The sequence below is a fragment of the Aethina tumida genome, chromosome 5 (assembly GCF_024364675.1).
Source record: "Aethina tumida isolate Nest 87 chromosome 5, icAetTumi1.1, whole genome shotgun sequence".
NCBI lineage: Eukaryota > Metazoa > Arthropoda > Insecta > Coleoptera > Nitidulidae > Aethina > Aethina tumida.
Genome location: NC_065439.1, coordinates 13395191 through 13415774, shown reverse-complemented (window position 1 = coordinate 13415774; position 20584 = coordinate 13395191). Strand labels below are relative to the sequence as shown.

General features: G+C 33.7%; 6 protein-coding genes across 6 annotated transcripts; 3 read left to right on the top strand and 3 right to left on the bottom strand.

The window, feature by feature from the left end:
* The first annotated feature begins 295 nt into the window (after positions 1–295).
* On the top strand, positions 296–2272 carry LOC126265500 (myb-like protein X). Its single transcript, XM_049967226.1, has one exon. It carries the CDS (start codon positions 378–380, stop codon positions 2247–2249), a length of 1872 nt encoding a protein of 623 aa, XP_049823183.1. The 5' UTR covers positions 296–377; the 3' UTR covers positions 2250–2272.
* Positions 2273–3090: 818 nt separating this feature from the next.
* Positions 3091–14354, top strand: LOC109602806 (peroxisomal acyl-coenzyme A oxidase 3-like). The gene is made up of 12 exons (XM_049967269.1): positions 3091–3307; positions 8603–8744; positions 8796–8957; positions 9016–9171; positions 9230–9377; positions 9433–9604; positions 9658–9952; positions 10004–10126; positions 10178–10529; positions 13383–13587; positions 13640–13874; positions 13937–14354. The coding sequence occupies exons 2-12, from the start codon at positions 8622–8624 to the stop codon at positions 14057–14059; spliced, it is 2094 nt and encodes a 697-aa protein (XP_049823226.1). The 5' UTR covers positions 3091–3307; positions 8603–8621; the 3' UTR covers positions 14060–14354.
* On the bottom strand, positions 10562–11619 carry LOC109602808 (relaxin receptor 1-like). The gene is made up of 2 exons (XM_020019246.2): positions 11541–11619; positions 10562–11483 (listed from the first exon to the last, which is right to left on the bottom strand). The coding sequence occupies exon 2, from the start codon at positions 11474–11476 to the stop codon at positions 10628–10630; it is 849 nt and encodes a 282-aa protein (XP_019874805.1). The 5' UTR covers positions 11477–11483; positions 11541–11619; the 3' UTR covers positions 10562–10627.
* Positions 11877–12887, bottom strand: LOC109602807 (P-granule-associated novel protein 1). The gene is made up of 2 exons (XM_020019245.2): positions 12853–12887; positions 11877–12794 (listed from the first exon to the last, which is right to left on the bottom strand). The coding sequence occupies exon 2, from the start codon at positions 12785–12787 to the stop codon at positions 11930–11932; it is 858 nt and encodes a 285-aa protein (XP_019874804.1). The 5' UTR covers positions 12788–12794; positions 12853–12887; the 3' UTR covers positions 11877–11929.
* A 2270-nt stretch (positions 14355–16624) lies between the features above and the next one.
* Positions 16625–19180, bottom strand: LOC109602798 (F-box only protein 21). The gene is made up of 4 exons (XM_020019236.2): positions 18778–19180; positions 18460–18729; positions 17187–18391; positions 16625–17130 (listed from the first exon to the last, which is right to left on the bottom strand). The coding sequence occupies exons 1-4, from the start codon at positions 18927–18929 to the stop codon at positions 16949–16951; spliced, it is 1809 nt and encodes a 602-aa protein (XP_019874795.1). The 5' UTR covers positions 18930–19180; the 3' UTR covers positions 16625–16948.
* Positions 19181–19266: 86 nt separating this feature from the next.
* Positions 19267–20551, top strand: LOC109602800 (probable cytosolic iron-sulfur protein assembly protein Ciao1). The gene has a single exon (XM_020019238.2). It carries the CDS (start codon positions 19443–19445, stop codon positions 20448–20450), a length of 1008 nt encoding a protein of 335 aa, XP_019874797.2. The 5' UTR covers positions 19267–19442; the 3' UTR covers positions 20451–20551.
* The last annotated feature ends 33 nt before the right edge of the window (positions 20552–20584 follow it).

The window sequence follows — 20584 nt, the reverse complement described above, 5'->3', positions numbered from 1 at the left end:
AGTGTTTAATCTTTTAAAAAATCCACTTCATTTTAAAAATTGATAACAGCGCTTCATACGGCGGAACTGAACACATTACTTCACAATTCTGATACTTTAAAAAACAAATATAAATAATAATAAAATTAAAGTATATGGAAATGATTGTTAAAATGTTAGAAGTTCCTTAGTATTATAATATTTCTTAAATATTCCTTCAAATCCACAGAACACAAATCACTAATCTTAAGTGATCAGCTGTTCCACCAGCTTTTTCGTAACATTTGAACTACTCTCATTGACAATTCTACCTACGACAACCATGTACAAATTTGACAGCGCCAAAACATTCAAAAACTTTATTGAAGACATCGAACAACATTTTTGGTGTATATATTATGTCAACACCAGTTTCCAATGGCAACAGAAATCCATACGTGACAGGCACAATTAGCAAAAGTCTACTGACACCATGTCGTCGTATCGGTTTATCCAGAATACGCAAAACACCAGCCAGCATGACAACACCATTCAACAGCCCTTTAAACACACCTCTGTCCACACCAAATAACGTATCTGACACTGGGACACCTTTAAATCACAAAAATGTGCCAATTAAAGATGATAGTTTTAAATTGGATACTCCAGCCAAAACTGAGTCGGGAGGTAAAACCATTAAAAGAACTAAAAAACCAATTTCTAAAAGGTTAGAAATGGACTTGGAAGAATTAAATAAAAAAACAAAAGTAGACATTAGTTATAAAACAACTGAAAAACCAGAGATTGAGTCTGATGATGAACCTATTGCAAATATCAAAAATAAAGCTGTGAAAAATGGAGAAAAACAAAATAGAAATGAAGATTCAAGTAAGTCTAGAAATAAAAGGAAAAACCCAGATCACAGCTATTCAGAAGATGAGAGTGTTAGTATTAAAAAAAGGTCAGAAAAGAAAGTAGAAAATGAACCTGTAATTGAACACAAAGAAAATAAATCAGATAGTAAATCAGTAAGTAAAAAGAAAAAAACTGATAAAAAACATAAAGATATTGACTCAGATGATGAACCCATTATGAATATTAAAAAGAAACATAAGAAAAATATTATAGAAGATGACAATGATGAAGACTTCAATCCAAAAGTGAAAATTAAGGAAAAAACAATAATTAAATATACAACCAGTGATGATACTCCTCTTGTAACCAAAAAGAATGATAAAGTTATACCTGCTGATAGTAATTTAAAAGTGGAGAATAAATCAACTAGAGAATCAAGTTCTGAGCAAAATACATTAAAATATGAATTAAAAAATACTAATATGTCTGAAACTAAACATAAAGTGAGTAATACTCATGAAAAGAGTGTAGATAAAAGTAGTAAAAGTACAACTAAACAAATTACAAATAATTCAAATAGCAGTGATGCCCCAAAAATTGATGAAAATGTTACTAAGGTAATCCCTACAATTGAAAAACTAATAATTGGGAAAGAAAATGACAGTTTTCAAGTTAAAAAAACATCTGAAAAAGAGCCAATCAGTGAAATTAAAAATATTAGTAAATCAAGTGATCAACAAATTAATAGTGATTTACAGAGCAGTTCTTCTAAGGTAAAGCCAAGTAAAAGAACTCTAACATTATCAACAAATTCAAAGGACAAACAAAAATCAAAAAATTCTATTAAAAAATCAGACTCTGTTGAAAGTGACATAAAAAAATTAAAGGAGTTGGAAACCATGTCCTGTACAGTTGAAATTCAAAAAATACAAGAAAGTGATATGAAAAAATATTTTAAGACAGAAAACGAAAATTTTTTCACATCCACTCAAAAAATTACAAATGAAAGTGCTGGAGAAAAACGCAGAAAATTCGAAACTGATTTACAAAAACACTTATATCCTACAACAAAGGAACACAAACCCCTAATAATTATCCAACAAAATTATTTGGAAGATGATGATTTCACCAGCAGCCCAACTGATGATAAATTCAATAGGAAGAAAATTATAGCAGACATCAAGAAACTAGAAACTGATATTAAGAAGAAAAAGGAAATTGTAACTAATCTGAAACAAGCTGAAATCTACAAGAACAAACACAAAATTGAGGACTTAAATAAATTAACAGATGTGTGGAAGAATGGTTGCAGATTAGCCCTGTTTGATCTGCTGAAGCAGCTGCAAGCACATGGGCCAATTGAAATGAGTAGTTTGTTAAAAAAATTAAAAGTTCCAGATACCATGGTTAAGACATTGAACATTGTTGAAAGTTAAAATTAAATCAATTTTTATATAAATTTGAATTTTTGTTCAACCTTTAACTTCCATTTCCTTTTTTTAATAACAAATTTAGATCACAAATTAAACATAAGAAGTTACATGTTTAATGTTTGTTGATACTGAAACAGTTACGCTGAAATCATCAATATCTGCGATAGCTGAAAATCGGGTCAGATGTCACAATCTGTGCAATTAAAATCGGTTGTAAAATTGGTGCGTTCGTCAAACAACCGTTCAACCTAGTTAGCCACTCTGTTCACGTACCATCGGAATTATACCATTGGTATCTATCTATTAATCATTATTCACATGTCTGCGAATTGCGGTTACCTTCCAAGCGGCGTTGCCGTATAAAACAGGTGAATATCTCTTGTTTGTATTGATATACAAAAAAAACTTATGGGGCTTGTTTTAAGTTTATGTTTATTAGGTCAGCAAAGCTTTTATTTATATTATATGAGTTTCGACGAGTTTGTCTTAATAAAGAGTTAATTGAGCAAGAAAATAAGATACCAGAAATGTACATTAAAAGAAATTCAGTATATAAAAAAATTACCACTAGGTTTATCAAAATATTAGTAGTGTATATTATTTTTTTATTTATGTGTGGGGTAAACCTTAATAAAATTACAAAATTGTTGTTATTCAAAAAAGCTTGGCATATTTGTATTAAGAAATCTTAAAATATTGTAACTTCCTCTTTCCTATGTTATTGTGTGCACAGATTATACAGAATTATGATGGAGCGGTCCCATAATCTGGTACAAAAAAGGGGACCTGACCACCCAAAACCACGTGACCGTGGGCAACACGTGCAAATTTGGTGTTGCGTGATGTCGTCGGAGAGTGAGAGAGAACGTGCGTCGCGTCTGGCTAACCTGTAAATGCCGGCAGTCACATTAGGCGGATCCCCGCAAGTGGTATACTGGCCTCATGCTTCCAGCAGTTGATGCCGTGGTGTCGTACTGGTGTGGTACATTGAGCAACAAGTGATTGGTTTTTTTTTGGTAATTTTAATCGAGGTGCCGTTCCATAAGACTCAGAGACAGGAGGTGAGTGTGTAGGGGGTAGTTGCGCCGACGTTTCACGTACCGGTTGGGACGTCGATAATTTAAATTTAAAAGTGACACGGCGTGTGTTTGATACTGATTGAAGTGACTCATCTGGCATGAAATTTTGATTAAAATCACGCAGCATATTTGTGGGGTAGGTCCGTTTCGAGGGTTCGGGCAGGTTACCTGTAAATGACGCTCTTTACGAAAGGACGCTATTGTAACGTGTGTTTGTATTTAAACATAAGTTGAACCTGCTAATATAATATTTTTTGTTTGCAAATTAAGAAAAAAATATTTTTAAAATACAAACATTATTTTTAATGAATAAATTTAACAGATATAAGTGCAAACATTTTAATATAATTGCAAGTTTATATTAACTATCAACCACATATCCATATTAATATATTTTATATATATATATGAAAATTTAATCTAGGTAAAATTTAGGTAAAAATTCTTATCATAGTAAACCCAAGGTTGCCGTATATGCATGAATAATATAATTTATAAAATTATTAATAAAAGTGACAACCGACTTAGGTGAATCCCCTTGAATATTTAAAATTAAGAACAATTAATTTTTGTTATCGTAATTTATTTATTTATCATTTTTTAATCGAATTTTTAGTATATTTACATATGTTTATTTATAAATAAAGCTGCCACAATTGAGTTTAAATAATCAATTTGATTAAAATTATTATTTATTAATATCGAAAATCGTAGATTTTTAAACTTATGAAAATTTAATTTTTATTAGGTATTAATTGACTGAACATGATAATCTAAAATAATTTTGTTTTTATGGTAATTAGATAAATACATTTAATTGAAAATTTATCTAAATTTATTAACTTTGCTAACCTTGACTGTGAACTTATTTAAACACTGTTTTAACCATTTATAATTGAAATTGTTGATAAAGAATTAAATTTCACGTATCCTACCGATTAAATAACATTTTAAAACACGACGTGAAAATAATAAACTTTTGTTTTCGTCACATTGTATGTCCGAATATTTTTAAAACTGTTTAGAGGAATGTAGTCGTTTATTTTGTATTTTTAGAATCAGAAAACCCTACTATTTACATCAATAGTACAAATGTAATTTAAATGCTTTGATAATAACATTGAAATACGTAAAAACTAAATTCTCTGTAGTTAAATTTTACGTATAATTTGAAAATTTTAATGTCACTTTTTCAACCAATAAGTCATATGTATAAAAATTGGGGTACATGAAAGCACATACTGGTCTTTAAAAACGGTATTTTTTATGGATTTACTCCGTTTTTTAAAATATACAGAGGAAAGATAGACAAACATTTTCAATTATTATGAGACTATATGTTAGTTTGGTGATAATGAGTGCCCGAATATGAAAAAACCATATTTTATCTTTATCTTTTTCTCATTTCGAACATCGAAATATGTAAAAACTAAATTTTCAGTAGTTAAATTTTACGTAGAATTTGAAAATATTAATGTCACTTTTTCAACCAATAAGTCATATGTATAAAAATTGGGACACATGAAAGCACATACTGGTCTCTAAAAATGGTATTTTTTATGGATTTATTCCGTTTTTTAAATTATACAGAGGAAAAATAGACAAACATTTTCAATTATTATGAGACTATACGTTAGTTTGGTGATAACGAGACCCGAATATGAAAAAACTATATTTTATCTTTATCTTTTCCTCATTTCGAACGTCGAAATATATAAAAACTAAATTTTCAGTAGTTAAATTTTTCGTAGAACTTGAAAATATTAATGTCACTTTTTCAACCAATAAATCATATGTATAAAAATTGGGATACATGAAAGCACATATTGGTCTCTAAAAATGTTTTTTTTTATGGATTTACTCCGTTTTTTAAATTATACAGAGGAAAAATAGACAAACATTTTAAATTATTATGAGACTATATGTTAGTTTGGTGATAATGAGTACCCGAATATGAAAAAACTATATTTTATCTCATTTCGAACGTCGAAATATGTAAAAACTAAATTTTCAGTAGTTAAATTTTACGTAGAATTTGAAAATATTAATGTCACTTTTTCAACCAATAAGTCATATGTATAAAAATTGGGACACATGAAAGCGCATACTGGTCTCTAAAAATGGTATTTTTTATGGATTTATTCCGTTTTTTAAATTATACAGAGGAAAAATAGACAAACATTTTCAATTATTATGAGACTATACGTTAGTTTGGTGATAACGAGACCCGAATATGAAAAAACTATATTTTATCTTTATCTTTTCCTCATTTCGAACGTCGAAATATATAAAAACTAAATTTTCAGTAGTTAAATTTTTCGTAGAACTTGAAAATATTAATGTCACTTTTTCAACCAATAAGTCATATGTATAAAAATTGGGATACATGAAAGCACATATTGGTCTCTAAAAATGGTTTTTTTTATGGATTTACTCCGTTTTTTAAATTATACAGAGGAAAAATAGACAAACATTTTAAATTATTATGAGACTATATGTTAGTTTGGTGATAATGAGTACCCGAATATGAAAAAACTATATTTTATCTTTATCTTTTCCTCATTTCGAACGTCGAAATATGTAAAAACTAAATTTTCAGTAGTTAAATTTTACCTAGAATTTGAAAATATTAATGTTACTTTTTCAACCAATAAGTCATATATATGAAAATTGGTGTACTTGAAAATACATACTGGTCTCTAAAAATGGTATTTTTTAGGGATTTACTCCGTTTTTTAAATTATGCAGAGGAAAGATAGACTATCATTTTAAATTATTATGAGGCTATATGTTAGTTTGGTGATAATGAGAGCCCGAATATGAAAAAACTATATTTTATCTTTATCTTTTCCTCATTTCGAACGCCGAAATATGTAAAAACTAAATTTTCAGTAGTTAAATTTTACGTAGAATTTGAAAATATTAGTCACATGTATAAAAATTGGGGTACATGAAAGCATATATTGGTCTCTAAAAAAAGCATTTTTATGGATTTACTCCGTTTTTTAAATTATGCAGAGGAAGATAAACTAACATTTTAAATTATTATGAGACTATATGTTAGTTTGGTGATAATGAGTGCTCGAATATGAAAAAACGATATTTTATCTTCAGTTTTTCCATATTTAGAACTTTTAAACATTAAGAATTACAGGAAACAGTCCCTTTTTATTTGACTCTATATAAAGCTTTTTTACGAACGTTTTGGGATCACCGAAGTGGGTGTAATACTTTACTTATAGTTAAAATGTTAAATATTATGCCTATAACTAGTTTTTAATGTGAAGTTAATAAATTAAAATTATTTTACTATTTTTATTGTTTTTACTCTATTTTAAAAACTAATATTTTCTTATTGTATAAAATGTTACATTTATTTTTCTGAATTGAGCTACGCATAAATATAGCAATTTTAATATTTGTTTGACTAGAGACCTTTACAAGTCCCCTTCTTACAGTCCTTAAATTAAATTCATGAAGTCCCATTTCCTCCAGATTGGCTTTAGTTTGAGTTAACGATAAGAATTGATGTTTTTTTTATATTCGAATAATTCATCTATAAATTCTTTCAAGTTTTACGGACTCGTTGAATATTTTTCTTAGTTTTTTATTAATACAGAAAACGACTGATTTATTTAGTTGTAAGCTTTTAGCAGTTTCTATTTGTTTCTCTCGGACTTAAGGCTGAAATATAATTTTTCTTACAGCACATAATACTACGACTATTCAATAAATAATTGGAAATAGGCAAAATACCTTTAGTAAATAATCGACGAAATCAATACAGATCATTGAAATATTATAAAGTAAAAAGTTGCTACAATTTTGTCCAACAAAAAATGAAAAAATGTACGCAGTTCATTAAAGAATAAAATTAGATTGACCAGCTGCATAGAGAACAGCAGAACAGAAAAAGCAATAAACATTCAAATAGATAGATAGATTCAAGTAGTACAGTTTATAATTTTAATACATTTTAATAAGCTGCATAATTATGGCCATTACTGTACCTTAAAACGATAAATTCAATGAAATATCATTCCTTTCTAACGGATATTTCAGAAACTAAAAACCTTTCTAAATCATCACAATAATCATATTCAAAATCTTTATTCGAATGTAATTAAGTTCATTAAACGTTGTTAAATCAATTAGCAAACATTGCGATTGATTAATTGTTTATATTTTAACAAGTAATCAACAATGTTAATTACTGTTACATCAAACATGTGTATTATTGTTTTAAAATCATGCCATTTTCGTGCTTTAATTACATATTAATGGTAAAACAATTCGCATTAATTTTCAATTATATTTACAGTCGTTTAACATGTAATCCGCCTTATAATTACTAATTACGGATTCTTGCATGTCTGATTTATTGTTTGTGATATATTAGAAGAAATTCGATTTAATTTATGGTTGTTAAATGCCACTAATTACATGGTTTAGATTTGCTAATGCATTCCCGTTCAAAGTCCAAAATGGTTCGAATATTTCGACAGGAAACGATGCCTAAAAAGTGTGAACTTGAACTTAAAAATAGAAATATTATTAGTATTTTTTCTGCAATTTATTTTATTTCTATTTCATTCGTTTCGTGTAAATACAATTTAAAACCAGTGTGTGGTGTGTGCAATGTGTGTGTTTCAGTTATTAAAAAATATCGTCCAACCACATTTTATTCCACATGTCACGAATATTACATCCGGATATATCCGTTATTGATTATAATTATCTTTTATATGCGGAAAGCCATACCATAAAACGAAATATTTTTAAATTCAGTTTATAATTAACATTACACTGTTTAATGCTTTAATTTATTGACTGATTGGAATGTGTTTGTGCAATTTATTAAATGTTATTTGATATATTTACTGGTCTATCAATTATTTTGTTGTGAATCATTTTATCATTCCCAGTATTTAATATTGCATGCAATTCATGTTACACTTAGTAAATTGTTTATTTATTTAGCTTTAGCAGAAAAATACAGTCATACAGTTTAAAATAAAACCCGATGACACAAATAAAACTCATATTTACTATTAACATAGCGTAAATAATAAAACTGTTACACATTGCGGTAGGTTCGTCTATTCCTCCATGCGTCAAGTTGTTTGTTCAAGTACCGGCTTAAATTATTAAACGACTCTAAATTTAAATTAGCCAGGCCACATTATTAAATCTACAACCATCAATAATTCGTGGAACTTTTCAGCGTCAAAATAAATAAAAAACTTACGTAATTATTTATTCTTTTATACATTGTAGATTCAATAAGGCATAAAAGATGGATGAGGAAATTTTTAAGGATATGCCCTCAGGTCCGTTGGACCATTACAGGAAACAGGCGGGATTCTGCTGGAAACAAATGAAGAAATTCATCGAGGATCCGGAACTGTTAAAAATAAAGGTAAGTTGTAAACGCAATAAATAAAAACTGTTTATAAGTCAGGCGTTACAGTTGCACGTGTGGAAAACGTTAGAAAGGGATCCGGCTTTCGAAAGGCCGGTGGAGGCGTTGAGCACGGAGGAGATGAAAAGACGGACGGCGATACAATTGAACAAATATTGCCAGTACAACTTTCTACCACCTGAAATTGCCAATCTGCCTTACAAAAGAAAGGTACAATTATTGATATATGGGTGTATTGAAGTATTTATATCGGGTTATTGATTTGCAGACAAGGTTTATGATGACAGTGAACGAAGCTCTGGCGGTAACTTATCCTGATGTGTCCGTCAAGCACGCGATAGGCATTGGTTTATTTAAAAATACTTTGACCACTTTAGGAACAGAACGGCATCAAGCAATGTTAGATGCCGCATGGAACAACAAGGTACAACAGAAAAATTATTTCTGTCTATCATAAACTTATTATTAATAATTCCTCGTAGATTTTAGCATGTTTGGCGTTGACTGAAGTGGCCCACGGTAGCAACACGAAGCAGATGCGCACAACAGCAACCTACGACCCCAGCACCGAAGAGTTCGTAATACACACGCCCGATTTTGAGGCGGCGAAATGCTGGGTGGGCAACTTAGGTAACCCACAGTCCTCGACTATTTTCTAAAACTAATTACATTCAGTTTTTTGCAGGAAAAACGTGCACGATCGCCCTGTTGTTCGCTCAGCTGTACACCAAAGACCAGTGTCACGGTTTGCACGCGTTCATCGTACCCGTGCGAGATCCCAAGACGTTGAACCCTTATCCGGGCATCGTCGTGGGCGATATGGGTGAGAAAATCGGCCTGCACGGCATCGACAATGGGTAAATCCTTCACTACCGTTCACACTTCAACCTAATTAATCATTTCGTTTCAGTTTCATTCTGTTCAACAACTACAGGATACCGAGGACGTACCTGCTGAATAAAACGGCGGACGTGACGCCCGAGGGCGAGTACGAGAGCAAGTTCTCAGATCCCGGCAAGATACTGGGCGCCGTTTTGGAGAATTTGTCCACCGGACGGGTCGGTATAATGCAAGAGTCGTCGAATAATATAATTTGCGCCGTGACCATAGCTCTGAGATACGCCGCCGTTAGAAAACAATTTGCACCGAACGGTGACGGAAACTTAAATAAAAACGAACTTCCAATCATTGAGTATCAGTTACACGTAAGTGAACGCAGCTTCTTATAATATTGAGACTGACAGGTGGGTTTGCAGCAATGGAGGTTGTTCCCTCATTTGGCAGCGGCTACCGTTCTGAGGATATTCATCAACTGCTTCACGGACACTTTCCTGTCTGTGATAGAACAATCGACGTCCTCCTCTAAAATCGAAGAAGTGGTATGTTTTACCTCGCAACTGTATTCGGAGCATTAATTTGTGAATTTTTAGAGTGACATGGTGTCCGAAATACACTCGATAGTCTCCAGCGCTAAGCCACTTATGACCTGGTCGTGCAGGGATGCGATTCAGGAGTGTCGTGAAGCTTGTGGAGGACACGGTTATCTTAAAGCTTCCCGTTTGGGTGACTTGAGATGTACCAACGATCCTTGCGTCACCTATGAAGGAGACAACAACGTGCTGGTACAACAGAGTAGTAACTGGCTGTTGAGGCAATGGCAGACTTACTGCCAGGATGGTAAAATAGCCAGTCCATTAAAGAGTTGCGACTTCCTAAGAAACGAGGAGAGGATCCCGAAAAAATTCAGGGCGTCGGGTCCTGAACAGTTACTGTCAGTTCATTGTGAGTATCGCATTTTTGTTGTAATAAAAGTATTGTTTTCGAATAACATTTATTTGAGTCAAATATAATTTACAGAACTAAATTAATGAAAGTGTGAACTATGCATCAATAAAGTTAACGATCAGCTGTTCTTTCTTGGCCTTCTCTAAGAAGTTTTCGTAATTATCTTTGTCATCAACGGGCACTTCAAGTTTTTTGAGAGCTGGGAAGTGCGTTTTCAATATAGATATGTCCACTTCATTCAGGATTTCAGCGGGCAAACCCAAATGCTCCAGTTTTTGCTGCGACTTTAATAAGTCCAACGAAAACACCTTCAAATTAGGATTGTGTAAAATCGACAGCTTCTTCAGCTCAATCAAAGGGATGAATGTTTTCGGTTTAATTTGTGAAAATGTGTTATCGTAAATTTCCAAGTTCTCCAAAGTCTTCAAATCTTCAAAGACGTTTTCGTCGATTTCATCGATTTTGGTCTTCTTTAGAGTTAATGTTCGCAACGCTACCAATCCTTCCAATAAATCTTTGGACAGTTTCGTGATCTTATTGTTAATGTTGAGCTCCTCCAGTTGTTTCAAGTCTTTGAAACTACCCGGTTCGATGATGGTTTCCATGTTACCCCTAACGGACAACTTCTTCAATCCTTTGCAGCACTTCTCAAACATGGAACTGCTTATTTTAGGGAAGTTCGAATTTTGAATAGTCAATGTTTTCAAATTGGGATACATGGACAGAGTGGTTTCGTCCAAAGTGCCAGTAAAGTTAGTCATGTCAAGGTCCATAATCGATTCGAATGGACCATGTTTATCATTAACCTTGGTGTTTTTACCCATGCTTGCACTTGTGGCTGAATTACAAGTAATTGCATCAGGTCTTGGTGCTGCTTGGTTGAAGCCACACGAAGCTGCATTTGATAACGCAAAACTTGCTGCTAAGATCACCAAAAACACCATTGTGCATCTATTAAATTATTTAATTAATGATATGTTGATGATATGTATTATTTGGAATACTTACAGTGTAATGATGTTCACTATACACTGTCAGATTGAGTTTGTGCTGGAATTATCGTGCGTCAATCTTTATATATGCAACGAACATTCGCTGATGAAATTGACAAATCGTTTTTATTAGATAATACCCTGTTGACATATCCGACTAATTTCCTCCACTGACTCACAATATTATCCAGTTACATCAAACGATGGTTGTCGCTCTAACAAGGCTTAAAGTAAATCTGGTTTCGCTTTCACACAAGGTTATAAATGTAATCAAACAATAAAAATTTTCCTCTTGGTTATTAAAAAAAACGTATTTATATTCCGAGCTGAAGGTAAAATGAATTAAAATCTGTTTATGATAGCTGGTTTATTTAAGTTACATTACATTAAAACACGTACATAAGTCTACACATAATCTCCAAGGTAGCTAATAATCATTTGTTCCTTTTCGACTTGTTGCAACATATTCTCATACTTTTTCTTGTCGTCAACCTTGATTTCTAATTTTTTAAGCGATGGGAATTGCTTCTTGAGGGTGGCCACTTCAATTTTGCTAAGGATATCGACAGGCAGGCCCAAAAGTTCCAATTTCTTCTGTTCCTTCAGCAGATCCAGAGGGAAAAGTTTCAAGTTGGGGTTGTCCAAAATGGATAGTTTTTTGAGTTCGGTCAACGGTGCGAATGTTTTTGGTTTGATTACTGGGAACGTGTTGTCGTACAATTCCAAAGTTTCCAATGTCTTCATGTTTTCAAAGGCGTCTTCGTCAACTTCGTTGATCTTGGTTTTCCTCAAAGTTAACTTCTTCAACGCCACCAAGCCTTCCAGCAGGTCCTTGCTGAGTTTAGGGATCTTGTTGCTAAGATGCAGTTCCTCCAGCTCTTTCAAGTTCTTGAAAGTTCCTGCTTCAATGGTTGTTGCCATGTTGTTCCTGATCGACAGGATCTTCAAGTCTTTGCAGCATTTCTCGAATACGACGCTACTAATTTTTGGGAAGTTAGAATCTTGGATCGACAATCTCTTCAATTTGGGGAACATCGACAGAGTGTTTGAGTCCAAGGTGCCGGTGAAGTTCGTAAGTTCCAAATCAGTGACGGACTCAAACGGGCCGGATTTATCGTTTAGTTTGATGTTATTGCCCATTGTAGCAGTGGTTACAGACTTACAGGTCACCAAGGACTGAGGCTGCGAGCCAGCCTCGCCGTAAACACACTGCTCCGCATACGATACCGCCAAAAGTGCTGAGAATAGCACAAAAATCTTCATTTTCAAGCTACAAACAGAAGCAGAATTTTAAGCAACCTTACAATAGAGTTTGATGGAATACTTACAGTGTTATGATATTCACTGTTCACTATTCACAACTTGGATGTATTATAAGCTGGTGTCAAAGGACCAGTGTTTATATATGCTATAATCTTACTCATACCGACCAAATCTACAAACGGCATTTATTAAATAATATCTTGTTGACATCCGACCAATTTCCTCTAATTCGCAGTATTATCCAGTTAGCACAAGTTATGACTAAGTTCGTACAGGCATCTAAAGAACATCTGGTTTCATTTCGGTACAAATTACAGTATTTTGAAAAAAATGCAATAGTTTCCACTTTGGTTTTGTATAAATTTTAGCAGATTACTTAATTTACTCCTGTAATAATGTGTCTCTTTTTAAAAGAATAAAAAGATAATCGAATTTGTGATAGAGACTGTACATCTATACATCTTGGCAATTATATAATCTACATCAATGAGTTGATATAAGAGACGTAGATCGTCTAATTTAGACATTAGAGTTAACTAGGGTATTAAAATATTTAAATAATGGTACTTTTCATTTATATAATCATTGTTTTCAGTCATATCCCAGTGTTACGAGTGGCTCATAATCTACTTAATAAAATCAACAGAAAAGAAACAGAAAGACGTCTTATCTAGAACCAATTGTAAATTCACGGCCAGAAATGAATCTCAGGTATACCTTGCGGCCGTATTGTCCAGAACCTACATGGAATACAACGCGTTGCGCTACTTCTGGAATTATATTTCCAAAGCGCCTCGAAGGTGTGTTACAATTTAAAACTTTGCGCCGTCATATTAACATGGATTGTTTCAGTTTGTCCACAACGTTGTACAATTTAGGGTATCTGTATGCCTTGTACTGTTTAGATAAGCACCTGGTTTACTTTTACGAAGGCGGTTACACGAACGGACCGGAGTTCGCACGTTACGTCCGTGAGAACATTTTGAGTTTGTGTGCGAAAATTAAGCCGGACGCTTTGGGCGTTATCGATGCGCTGGCGCCGCCCGATTTTGTCGTCAACTCCGTTTTGGGCAAATCCGATGGAAAGGTAATAGTTTGCTTTTGTACTTCCGTACACTTAATAATGACTAATAATGTTTTTTGTTCTAGTTGTATGAAAATTTGAAGGAGATTTTATTCGAAAATCCCAGTGCGAGGTCCAGGCCGTCTTGGTGGTCGGAAATAATAATACCAAATGCTCCAGATTTTGTACATACTAAGAGTAAACTGTAAAATATTGTGCCTTTATGTATTTTCAACAGGATCTGTCACGGGTAATATTCTAAAAAAGTAATACAAATTCACAAGAGTAAATAACAAATGTGCACGTTTGTTGTTAGCAATATCTATTTATTGTATGTTTGATTGTTAAAACTTTATTGTTGTTTCCATGTTTTAAATTTTATCGATTATTTTCATCTGGATGTCTTCGTATATGAATCAAGTATTTTGTAAACACGATTAATTGAAACCAAGTATTATTTTTATAATGTGTATTATACAAAAATAAATGTATTATTTACATTGAGTATTTGTTTTATTTTAAAATAGGCGACATTAAAATTAAACATAATTAAAAAATATGTATACAAAAAATAAATACAGTAGTAATCATTATTATATGTTTTTTATATTAAATATTGTTGTTAAAATAGTTTTAATTTAATAAATGTTTTATATTATTTTATATTCTATTGAAAAATTATTTTCTTATACATACATGTATAATGTTACATAAACTAATCACAATGAAAGAGGTATTAATATTTAAAATGTGAACAGTTTGCATATTTTTTTAGATAATCATGTATAATCTTGTACTCTTTATTTACACACTACAATATATTATTAATGTTATAAAAAACTAAATAAATAAATATCTGTATAAAAATTAAAATAATTGAAATGTATCAAAAAATGGTTCAGAATAGACTCGTTTAATTCACGAATAACATTGTTTATCGGTTGTCTTCACCGTGATGTCTCATGAACAATGATGCTCTTGTACAAAGACGACATCTCAATCGAGATGTAGCTGTTAGGACCTTTGGATATCTCCAAGGTCAATCGCAGAAATACGTAGCCAACTTGCCCCAAACAAGTCAGTCGGTTGTTCACAGATTGTGGAGTCGGTGCAAAGAAATTGGTATCATAGGTACCTCATACTGCTCGTCAATGACTAACTTCCTCGAGAAGATCGACTTTGGTTCAGATGTCAGTTCAAGAGCGAACAAAAATATCTCGCCAGTTAGGATACCTTCTTTATGGCCACAGGGACACATTTATCTACTCAAACCGTTGATAACAGACTTCTTGAAGCCAATTTACATTCAAGACGAGCAGATGTTGTTCTTGAATTAACCAGAGCACATAGGAGAATGAGAAGAAACTTCAGTAATGAACACATTAACTGGAACATGAACCAATGGAGTCAGGTTCTCTTTACAGAAGAATTCAGGTTTGGTCTGTAGACGCCAAGGAGAACGATATTTAATACAACTGTAGCTGTGAGAAAAGTTTTTGGAGGAAGATCTATTGTGTTACCTTTTTAATGGAGAATCATACACTGCCAGAACATAATTTGGGGGATAGTCCTGATATGAATCCAATAGAACATCTTTGGGACATTCTAGGGCGACACATAAAAAATCTAGTACCCGCAAATAACCTTCAAGAATTAACACAGCTCAACAGCTTCAGAGAGAATGGAACCAATGTACTCCAAGACTTGATCAGTTAGTTGACACAATCAATGCTTCAACGTTGCGCCGAACTTCGAAGAAGTAGTGGAGAACATACTCACTATATTTATAGGGATATATTTAATTTTTCGACATTTACAATATAACATTAATTTGAATATTAGCCCATATTTTTATTTTTGTTACGCCTTTATTATTAAATGGATCCAATTCACGTAGATTATCTTTCGATTTAAATTTAAACAAATCGACCATTTTTAGGATGATTTCCAATATTAACAGAAGGAATACACTGGAAGCAGTTCCCAAAAATGCTAGAAAACTAACAGAGCCGTGGACAGGAAAATAAAAATGCTTGCACCCTTTTATCAGTGCATTCCACATAAATCAAAAAATAAACAGTCAGCGTGTCGGTGAGTACCATAAAACGAAGACTAAAAGTTTCTGTGGTAGAATATCAGCAAAGAAACCCTTGATTTCTGCAAAAAATAGGGCAGCGAGATTACTTTTTGTAAGAGAACTAGTTAGAGGAAATGAATGAAACTCGATTTAAATTATTTAGATCTGATGGCATTTCATGGGTGAGAAGACCAATTAATGGAAGGTATAATCCCATATACACTAGACCTACTGTGAAGCCTTAGGAAGGAGGCCTTATGTTAGTTAATAAATGGTTTGCTTAGCAAAGCATAAAACCTAGACCTCAATTCTTTGGGATAAAATTGATCGGAAAATCCAGGCAACTCTATTTTAACAGGGATAAGTAAATCTTAATATCTTCTTTAAATCATTACTATGCCTTCATACATATTTTTAACGTACTTTGTTAAGTTACTGTAATTATGACCAATACTGTTTAAAGTTTTTTAAATTTAAATATGTAAATTAGTTGAAAATTTCCATATTTAATTTTTTATCAGTTATTTTTGTTTACATATAAGAATCAAGAATTTTGTAATTAATTGAAATTATTTTTCCAATTTGTATTGATTAAGAATTAAATGTAAATAAATTAAATACATTAAATTTGTTTTTTTTTTAATTTACGGCATAAATTTTATTAACAAATCATAACACAATTAATTAAAGCGATATATTATTTTTAAAAGTATATTATACAAAAAATAAATGTACTGTTTACATTGTTCTAAATTTAAATGAAGTGTATTTTATTACAAAACAACAATATACCCTATTTTCAACAAAAAAACTTAAAATTTTGATACTAGTTAACAAGAAAAAATACAGTAACATATATAGTATGGATCAAATTAAAATAGTTATATTCTAACAGTCGAAACAAATTCAGAAAGACAATTAATTAAAAATTGTATGTATCGAATTAAAATTGTTCTGTCCCCAGACACAACAACTTTTGATAGATAAAATATAATTATTTAAAAAATAAAAACAAAATAAATTAATTGTGACTACCGCTGGTAATCTGTTTATAATACATATGCCGCACATGTTTGTCGTCCGGATACTCTTTCTCCTTTTCCGCATTCGGAACGTAGAGCACCTCAAAGAAATGTGAGAAATGTCTTCCCACCTCCTCGTTCAAATACAGATATCCCACCTGATTAGAAGGTCTTAAATTTTCTACAAAACAAATGAACAATAAAAACATTTTAACACGTCAAAAACCGTGCGCGTACCTTGTGCGACGTATCTGTGAGATCCATCCTCGGCCAACACGTTATAGAAGGGCTGTTCCGTCTTCATGGACAAGGCGTCCACGTTGTTCTGAATCTGCCAGTCGCGATCGGCCAAACAGATCGGATCCCAATCGTAAATCACGCATTTGTAATTGAGTGTCAAGTGTGACATCACCATGCCCACGGCGTATTTCAAATTGTCAGTGCGTCGTGCGGCCTCGATCTTCGCGTACAAATCGTCGTCGTGACGAGCGTGGTGCGCCTGGTAGTCGCGCAGCATCGCCACCACGCGCTGCGCCTGCTCGGGCACCTGAAAGTTCTGCGACAACAGGAAGTTCTCAAGCGGTTTCGTGTCCATGTTGTGCAACATGTACAGGCGGGCCAGGCTCACGATAGCGGACAAATCTTGGGGGTTCACCAGCTTGAGCAGCTCCAAGGCGGAGCGGACACGGGTTATGCGCCCGTTAGGATGGGAATGCTGCCTCGAGGATACCTCCAGGTTGTTCGCCATCCTTTCGACCACCTCCGCCGCAGTGGCAGTCGCGTACCAAGCAGAACCCTTGCTGTGGGGGCACATGCCCCTTTTCACAACGTTCCTGCCGTTGAACACGTCAACGTAGTACCAGTCTGAATCTTTCGACTCGGCGAAACGCAGCAGGAAATGGGCTGGGACGTTTATGGGGTCGCATTTGAGGCCCAAACGACGCGCCACCGCTTCAAAGATAACGGACAATGTTATGGGTAAACCTTCACGAGTTTCCAGCACTGCGTTGATGAACGAGTTGCGGGGCATGTAGTAAGTTTGGTTGTTGCCTTTGAAACCAAGATTAACGAACATCTCCTCCCTCAATGTGGTCATTAGCTGGCGATTCTCCACCGCCGAAAACTGGTTGTGATTCAGCTTTTCATGTTTCCATCTGCTCATAACACTAGGTGGAAGTTGCAGCAGTGAATGAAAGGGGTAGACTTCTTTCAAACGTTTTTTAACTTGTTCCGCCAGCGCATCTAGGGCATCAGATATGCTGTCGCAACTGATCTCAATTGTTGGTTGACACCATTGCGCCACTATTGTGGCACCTATTTCTAATGTTTGCAAGTGGCTTGGCTGAGACATGTACTCTTTCCACACCTGGGACAAGTGCACCTGTCTTATGAATCTCAGCACTTTCCTTGAATAATACTGCATTGTTTTATTGCCAGGTGTACTAAAATAAGCAGTGGTTAAACTAGTAACAATTCCTTATTATAATAAAACAATCCCAATTCTACTTACTTTAAAGGTATCACCTCCATAGTGTGAATATTATCCTTGCAATTAACAATTTGCATTAGATCATACACCAAATAATAGTAATTCATAAAATGTTCATCAACTAATGCTTCCCATTCTTGAAGATCAGACTCTGAGAGTTGGGATTTTTTATAAAATCTTGGAGACATTGTCTCCAACATTAATCTGGTTTTATTTCTAAGTTCCATAAGGTGTCGGGTCTCATCAAAGAACTGCACTTGGGCTGGCATCCTTTTAGTCAAGCTGGGCCATCTGAAATGTTGATTGTTAGTTGAAGTGATGCCTGGTTGTGGTTATTACCTCTGGCAAAACTTCTGTTTCCAAACCACATTGCTGCTAAGGAGTATATCTCTTAAATAGTGACATGTTGACGACAAGTTTACGACGTCTCTTATGCTTAACGCCCCATCACAGGCAATATTTTCCAGAATTTCTATTGGCAGTTTGTCCATCTTCTCGTTTGTTGTTTTCAAGTAATATTGAATCTTGTTACTGCTGCATCTTCGGCGATTTCACTTTCAAAACAAATGTTGTTTGATAACAAAGACGTAATTTTGACATATCCAAAGATGTCTGCGAGGTTAAAAGGTTTTAAATGCGCGACATTTGTGATACAAACCAAGATAATTTTAATAATGATATTTAAATTTGTTTTTAAGCGTTAACTAAATATTGCTTTTGCTTTTCTTTTGTAAATGATAAAAGATTATATGATGAATATACTTAAGGTTAATTTGAACTAACGTATTTAAAAAATATAAAACCAAAATCATACGTTTTATTTATATTTATTCATTAAAGACGGTTAAAAAACTAATTTAATAGGAATACAATTAATTTTTTTTTTAATTCTTACAGGTGGTTAACAAATTAGTTAATATTCGCATTTAATAAATGTGAATCCATCTTTATAATATCCACAAACCACTTAACCTAAGATTTCAGCCCCCCCATTTTAAAAAACCATGTCACGGCTAGAACTAATACAAACATTCAAAAAGGACACGGGTCGAGTATGGAATGTGAGCTGGCACCCGAACGGGGACTCGCTCGCGTCTTGCGGCGAAGACAAGTCGATCAGAATCTGGTCAAAGGACGGCTCCAAGTGGAGCAACAAAATCGTATTGACGGACGGCCACAAACGGACAATCAGACAGGTGGTTTGGTCACCGTGCGGCGATTTTCTGGCGTCCGCCAGCTTCGACGCCACCACCTGCATATGGGACAAGAAATCCGGGGAGTTCGTGTGCAATGTTACGCTCGAGGGGCACGAAAACGAAGTAAAAAGTGTGGCGTATTCGTCTGCCGGTAATCATTTGGCGACGTGCAGCCGAGACAAGTCCGTGTGGGTTTGGGAAGTCGCCGGTGAGGATGAATATGACTGCGTTGCTGTTTTAAACGGGCATACGCAAGACGTTAAAAAGATCGTGTGGCACCCCACTAAAGAATTGCTGGCGTCGGCGTCGTATGACAACACCGTTAAAATGTTCAGAGATGACACAATATTGGGGGATTGGATTTGCTGCAACACATTGTCTGGACATGAGTCCACTGTGTGGAGTATATGTTTTGACAAGACTGGAGGAAGATTAGCTTCAGCCAGTGATGATAAGATGGTGAAAATCTGGAAGGAATATCCACCAGGCAATCCTGAAGGAATACCAACAGAAGACAATGAACCAGCCTGGAAATGTGTTTGTACATTATCCGGACATCACACTAGGACTGTATATGACATCAGTTGGTGTCCCAATACAGGATTAATAGCTACTGCATGTGGAGATGATGCCATAAGGATATTTAAAGAAGATGACAACTGTGATCCAAATGCACCAACATTTAGTTTAATAATAACAGTAGAAAAGGCCCACAGTCAAGATGTGAATTGTGTTGCTTGGAATCCAAAAGTTCCTGGATTGTTGGCTTCATGTAGTGACGATGCAGAAATTAAATTGTGGAAAGTTGTGGAATAATCCTGGTTGATCCAAGTTTTAAAATTGTATATTTTTACTTGTTTCTAAATTGTAGATTAGGTTGTAAAATTATAGAACAATAAAGTTATGTTATTAATTTATTATGTGAGTATTTTTTTTGTGTTTTGTTAGAT